Raw genomic sequence first — 7,124 nt, forward strand, 5'->3', positions numbered from 1 at the left:
GAAGTTTCAGAAAATGATAGTCTTTTTTGCCTGCAAGTATCATTTGTCCTTGTTCCCAGAAATATAAGTTCCTTTGAATGAAATGAAAAATAATGCTTATAAACAATGATCACAGAAAACTTGAATGAAAAATGAAGGATGAACCAAGGCATCGTTATTTCTGCACTCATTTTCTTCGCTACCGTGGGAGACACAACGCTCCCACGCGGGCTGCTGGGCAGCCTGGTCTCGTATTAACTGTGGAGGCTGGTGGCCCCGCATGTGGCACGGGGGTTGGAGCTTCATGATGCTTGAGGCCCCTTCCAACCCTGCCATTCCGCGATTCTGTGATTCACCACAGCCTCTCCGGACGGCCGGGTCGGGCAGTAACGCGGCACCTCCCCACGCCGGCTCCGCCCCGCCGCATCGCGGCGTGCCTCGCACAAGATGGCGGCGCCCACGCTGTCGCGGCGCTGTTGCCGCGCGGCGGAGTTATTTGGCGCCCTGCGGCGGGCCCGGCCACCGGGAACGCGGCACGTCCACGAGCGGCCGCAGTGGGCCCGCGGCGCCAAGGGGCTGCTGGCGGCGCAGTTCGAGCGCGGCCTCTTCCAGGAGGTGTTCCCGGCGCAGGGCGCGGACGAGCAGCTGGAAGCGCTGCTGGAGCCGGGCCGCCCGCCCGTCGCCGTTTACTGCGGTTTCGACCCGACGGCGGACTCGCTGCACGTCGGGCACCTGCCGGCCGTCATGGCGCTGTTGCATTTCCAGCGCGCCGGACACACCGTCCTGGCTGTGGTGGGCGGCGCGACGGCGCGGCTGGGAGACCCCAGCGGCCGCGAACGCGCGCGGGAGCCGCTGGAGGCCGAGAAAGTGCGGGCCCACGCGCGGGGGCTGCGCGAGGGGCTGGGGCGGCTGCTGGAGAACCACCGCGCGCTGTTCTGGGCGGCGGGCGGAGGGCGGCCCCTGGGCCGGGCGGAACTCCTGGACAACGCGTGGTGGCTGGGCCGCGAGCCACTGCTCGACTTCCTATGCGGCGCCGGCGGCCGCCTCCGCATGGGCACGTTGCTAAGCCGGCAGGCCTGCCAAGCGCGGCTGCGCAGCGCCGAGGGCATGAGTCTGGCCGAGTTCCTGTACCCCGCCCTGCAGGCCTACGACTTCTTGCACCTCCACCGGCACCACGGCTGCCGCGTGCAGCTGGGCGGCGCCGACCAGATGGGCAACATCATGTCCGGATACGAGCTCGTCACCAAGTACGTGGGGCGGGGCTGCGGTGGACGGTGGCCGTGCTTGGGGACCTGCGGGTCGTCCGGGTGGGCGGTAGAGCCGGCGGCATCCCGGGTTGGATCAGAAGTAGCGCAGCCAGCGGGAGCAGGGAGGTGATCGTCCCTCTGTACCCGGCGCTGTGGGACCGCATCTCGAGTGCTGTGTTCAGTTCTGGGTCCTTCAGTGCAAGAAAGAGACTGGTGCCCTGGAGCGTGTGCACGAAAGGGCAGTGAAGCTGTAAGGGGTCTGGAGCGCTGGGCTTGCGGGGAGCGGCTGAGGGAACTGAGATTGTTCAGTCGGGAGAAGAGGAGCTGAGGGGATACTTCATCACTATGAATGCCTGAAAGGAGGTTGTGGTGTGGTGGGGGTCGGCCTCTTCTCCCAGCTAGCAGTGATAGGACGGCAATGGCCTCAAGTTGTACCAGAGGAGGTACAGGTTGGATATTGGGAAACATTTCTTCTCAGCAAGAGTGGTGCTGCAGTGGCACAGGCTGCCCAGGGAGGTGGTGGAATCATTGTCCCTGAAGGTTTCAGTAACTGTGTGGATGTGGCACTGAGGGACGTGGTCAGTGGGCATGGTGGGGATGGGTTGGTGTCGACCTAGACAATCTTAGATATCTTTTCTGACCTTAATGACTCCATGATTCAAACATCTTGAATAACAGCATGCAGACAGATCTGCTGCTGCCAAATACTATCAAGGTGTAATTGCACCAAAGTGAAGGTGTAGTATGTGCCTAGAGATGGCTGCAGTGCTTCCCCCAGAAACACAGTGAAAGCTGCTGCTGAACCTTTGCTTATCCCCAAGTTAGGTGCCAGTCTTGCATAATTCAGAGGCACTGCTGGTTGTAGGTGGCAAAGTTTGGCCTTGCGTGTGTGCTTGACAAGACGCTCAGAACAGAAAAAAACCATCATAGGTATCCTAACCCTATCCTATAACCTAATCCTAACAGGCAGCCTCAGTTACTATTCAGAGCAGAAGACAGAAGTACATGTCACGTTAACTTGCTAGCGCTACTGCTCACAAAGCTATTTTACATACTTAAACTTCATTGCACAAAGAACTTAATTTTTTTAATTCCTTCTTTTTTTTTTTTTTTTTTTTTTTCCCCTAAAGCACTCTTCATAAAACAGTTCTGAATTACTTTGCTAACAGCTGTGTAATTGCTAAGGGATAGTATCTTACAGGATGCCTGAGTTTTCTTAACGATGACCAAAATGTGATTTTTCGTCTTCTCTAATCCTCACAGGATGACAGGAACAGATGTGTTTGGAATTACAGTGCCTCTTATTACCAGTACTACTGGAGATAAACTGGGAAAGACTGCTGGCAATGCAGTTTGGCTAAACAGAGATAAGACTTCTCCGTTTGAGCTGTATCAGTTTTTTGTTAGACAACAAGATGACATAGTTGAGAAGTAAGTAGTTTTTCTTCATCTGTCTTCCTGGCTTTGTTTATGAAACTACATCCTGATGGTTCTCTGTAACTGTTGCATGTGGATGTACTTCCAGTACATGCACACGTATTTATATCTACATAGTGGATCATCTTGCATAGTTTTTGGGCTGATTGCACTCCACTTGGGACACCACTGGCCTACATAAAGATACACGTAGTCGACAGTTACACTGCAGCAGTAGCACAATTGAAGAGGAGAGAACAACACTTTTTTAAGTCCATGGCAGACAATATAAGTTTATCTACAAGGCAGAGGTTTTCAGAATTCAATTTTAAGTCATTGTTGAAAGTAAAAACAAAGGCAGAGGGGCGAAACAGAACCATCAAAGTTCACATACCTGGTCAAATTGCTAATTGCTTGAGCCTTCTCAAAGCAAGTAATAATCAGCACCCCATGCTAAGGTTTAATAGTGTAACTGCAGTACAAACATCTCTCATAACTTGGCTTGATTCCTATATGGAGGTTCTGCATCAACAGCACTTTTCAGACTGAAAAAAGGCTGTGTGGATATTTAACATCAAAATGTTTAATGCTTTCAGACTTTGTAATCATGGAAGTACCTTCATTAATACACTGAATTCCACACAGCTGCATGCCCATTTAAATAAACCTTGTTGTAAAGAGTATACTTCTGATATGCACCTTTAAATTGTTGATGATCCTAAATAATCTTCTGCAAGATACACAGTCATCAATGCACAGCGTAATTCTGTCTGGTGATCAGCATAGCTGCATGGCTTTGCATTAATATACTGTGTAACTACTAAGGATGTAAGTTAGAACCTCCCAAGTAGACACACAATTGCAGTACGTTCTATAAAGTACATTTCATTAGAAAAGTAAATTCCTGATTGTAATACAAGCTTCATAAAAGCTTTTGGAGCTGTTTTATTTCTGTACGCATTACCCTTAATAAAATGGTAAATAAAACACGAGTTACCATTTTAAATTTAAGTATGTGGGCAAAAACAAAGAGTTGTTTGAAAGAATAGCTGTAACATGGATTTCTTAAAGAAATAAGAATCATTTTAGTGCAGTTAATGAAGTTTGAATGACAAGGACAGGAAATCTGTAACGTTTTTATAGACAAAATAATTTTTTTTTCCCTGCTCACAGATACCTGAAACTCTTCACCTTTCTTCCTCTTGAGGAGATTGACCACATCATGGAAATGCATGCCAGAGAGCCTGAAAAATGGGGCCCTCAAAAGCGACTTGCTGCAGAAGTAACAAAACTTGTTCATGGCAGAGAGGGGCTGGAATCTGCTAAGAGGTGAAGTTCATTTTGTTGAGCATTTCTCTTTCAGATATATCTGATGGTAGTTTAGTTATGTGTAGCTTTTCAGGGACTGTTTTAATGGAGTTAGCTGAGACTTTGCTATTAAGAGAATTATATAGCAATGCTCTAGACTTAAGAGATACATAAACTATCTTAAAATTGCAAGAGAATGGAGTCCAAAAAAACCCACGAATTCAAAGTTAGAAGGGTAGCTCCTAAATTCTTTTGTTACTGTGCGGAGCATCAGAAGAAATTGGGGAGGGGAATCTTTTCAGTTGAACTGTGCTTTGTCCAAAGATGAGACTAGAACTGATTCTGAATGATTTTTGTTCTCACAGGTGCACCAAAGCCCTTTATCACAGCAGTGTGGAGGCACTGGAAGCTATGTCTGACCAGGAGTTACAGGAACTTTTTAGACAGGCTCCTTCGGCTGAATTGATGCTTGAACCTGGAATGACTCTGCTTGACCTGTGTCGCAAAGCAAATGCCATTCCACATGGACCTAGTGGGTATGTTATCAGCCCCACTCTTCAGTAGTACCTCACTTGAATGGGTGGAAGTGGCGTGCTCACTTTAACAAGAGGTCAGAATAACTAAAACAGTAAAGTGTAAGTTACCTGCATGTTATAGAATCATAGAATGTCTTGGCTTGAAAAGGACTATAATGATCATCTAGTTTCAATCCTCCTGCTATGTGCAGGGTCACCAACCACGTGACCAGGCTGAGAGGGGAGGACTCATTGCATTTTGAAGAGAAAGTGTAGGATAATGCAGTGTCATGTACCATAGCTGTAAAATATACAGCTGAGAAAGAGACAGCAACAGATTACGTTCCCTTTATCCCTCTCAGGAGTAGAGGATGTGTACAAGACTTAAAATTTATTCAGTTACAAATTAAACCAAAGAAGCATCTGAAATAACTCTTAACTGATCTTTCAGTACTTACCAGCAACAGGTATCTTCCTCTTGCAATTACTCATTGTTTTTGTTGTTGGTTTCTTTTTTTTAAGGTACCAGAAAATTACAGACGGTGGAGTTTCAGTAAATGGGATTCGTATAACCAATCCTGAGACTGTTCTTATTCTTGGACAGCATATTCTCAAGAATGGAGTATCATTGCTTAGGATTGGAAAGAAAAACTACTACATTATAAAATGGCTCACATTGTGACAAGAAGAATATCTTCCTAAAATTAGACACCACTTCAACTCTGTTGCTTGAAGAATGTAATTGAAGACGTTTCTATACTGTGCAGCTCACAAACTGCCTAATAGCATAGTTTCAGTTTTCAGAATACATCAACAGAGTTCAAATAAAGGCAGCTGAGATTCTAAACATGTATGATTTCATGTTTTAGCTCTGGAAGTGAATCACTGAACCAGAAAATGATAGAAATCCATACCAGATTTTTTCCTCATCTGCTGTCCATCTCATTCCTTCACAATGATCACACTTCACGTAGGCCACAGATTGCACATAGCAGAAAAAGCTGCATGCTATATTATAGCAGTTGCACACCTACACTGGATTTTTTAACTCCACTAAGGTTATGCATTATAATTTGTTACAGCTGGGCTTTTTCTTAACTTACTCCTTTTTAAGTTAATGCAGTGGCTGTCAGTATCAGCTGTTGCCCATGAAGAGTACTGATTCATGTGATGTGCTCTCTCCACTAAAGTATAAGATACAGATCTAAAATACCAAAAAGGAGTGTTTGAAATTGCTTTGGAAACAGGTACCACTGAAGTACAGAACTGGAAAACTGTCACATGCAGCTCTTAGAAGTTACACCGATGAAGAGAGATTTCAAGCACCATTCATAAAAGAATATGCATGAGAAGATGAAAAGATCCATTTCAAGGAACCAAGATGGAAACTCTCTTCCAACTACTGTATTGTAGGTGGGAGGGGCAATGGTCACCAGATATGCTACAGAACAATTCACAGCAAGATGTGCAAAGGGATACTTGAAACCTTTCCTAACAAGATGAATGCTGCTGTTGACTTTTGACTTCATCCTAACATAGAAAATCAGGATAAGTGGGTAAGGACAAACAACCTACTATCAACAGTTTTTTGTATTTTTTTTTCTTAACAGGTTTGGTTTAAAGCTGCAGAAGATTCACAATAAATAAGTGAAACAGTTAAGTCCTGATAAGTAAGCTTATTATTGGTTTTGTATGGGAGCATAACGCGTATGAGCTTTGCAGCTTTATTGTGGTAATACAGCACTGATTCACTTCTTGAAATGGGAGGGGAGATAGATAAGTGTTTTTGCAATTAAAATCCAGCCCTTCAGACAGGGCAACATGCAAAAGCAGCACCTTTTCATTACAGAACACAGAATCGTTCTAGTGCTTATGGCCTTGCTAACATTTGGGAGCACAGCTTCCCAGTTCCCTTGTAAGACCAGCACAGAGGTGAGGACATACTTCAGGGAGTAGATGGAACATTACGTTCAAAGGCAGTGGTGTTTTATTCATTGTTCTGAAAAAAACACCTTCACTGCTGGATGCTGATACTGCTTACACACCTAAAATCTGTACAGAGCCTTGCTATCTTCAAACTTTTCCCTTCCTGCGTTGGTGTTGCTTATGGAACATTGGTCCCACATTATTCACAGTCCTGCAACGTAAACAACACAAAGCTACACATGGTTACCAAAAATATTAGCAGTAAAAGTTGATACTAAAATAACATAGAACTGGATAACTGACTGCAAATTACAGTAATTTAGCAGTCTGGCTCAAACTCCAGTGTTGTTTTTTTGTTCATTTCTGAAGGGACCCTTCCTTCCTTCCCCAGTGTAAACAAATATGAAATCCTCTTGGATTTATAAATTGATTGCTTTGGGCACTGACTGCAGTGCAGTTTGCAAAGATTCAGTTAATCCTTGCTGGGGGGAAATGCTTTCCTAGTCTGTCAAACTGTATCATCTTACAGTTTCACAGTCATAGCAGCTGCAAGGAGACTGACCCTAAACTCTGCTGTCTAGATAGTGGTATTTAATCATCATCTCTTACACTGTTGGAATAAGTCATGGTATTTCAGCTGCTTCAAAACCATCTGATACATAAGAATTGGGAAATAACTACAAGAAATTCTAACACTTCTCTAGGACCCCTAATATTCTCTATCTTTCAGGAC

General features: G+C 45.2%; 1 protein-coding gene across 1 annotated transcript; it reads left to right on the top strand.

Moving 5' to 3' along the window:
- Positions 1–426: 426 nt before the first annotated feature.
- YARS2 (tyrosyl-tRNA synthetase 2) lies at positions 427–6,125 on the top strand. The gene is made up of 5 exons (XM_042889962.1): positions 427–1,226; positions 2,490–2,657; positions 3,816–3,971; positions 4,316–4,486; positions 4,988–6,125. The coding sequence occupies exons 1-5, from the start codon at positions 427–429 to the stop codon at positions 5,145–5,147; spliced, it is 1,455 nt and encodes a 484-aa protein (XP_042745896.1). The 3' UTR covers positions 5,148–6,125.
- Positions 6,126–7,124: the final 999 nt, after the last annotated feature.

Source organism: Lagopus leucura, unplaced genomic scaffold, assembly GCF_019238085.1.
Source record: "Lagopus leucura isolate 7727_CA_CO unplaced genomic scaffold, USGS_WTPT01 Super-Scaffold_100159, whole genome shotgun sequence".
Lineage (NCBI taxonomy): Eukaryota > Metazoa > Chordata > Aves > Galliformes > Phasianidae > Lagopus > Lagopus leucura.

Coding starts and splice junctions, on each gene's coding strand:
- YARS2 (XM_042889962.1), top strand. CDS start 427: ATGGCGGCGCCCACGCTGTCGCGGCGCTGTTGCCGCGCGGCGGAGTTA. Junction 1,227..2,489: donor GGATACGAGCTCGTCACCAA/GTACGTGGGGCG, acceptor TAATCCTCACAG/GATGACAGGAACAGATGTGT. Junction 2,658..3,815: donor CAAGATGACATAGTTGAGAA/GTAAGTAGTTTT, acceptor CCCTGCTCACAG/ATACCTGAAACTCTTCACCT.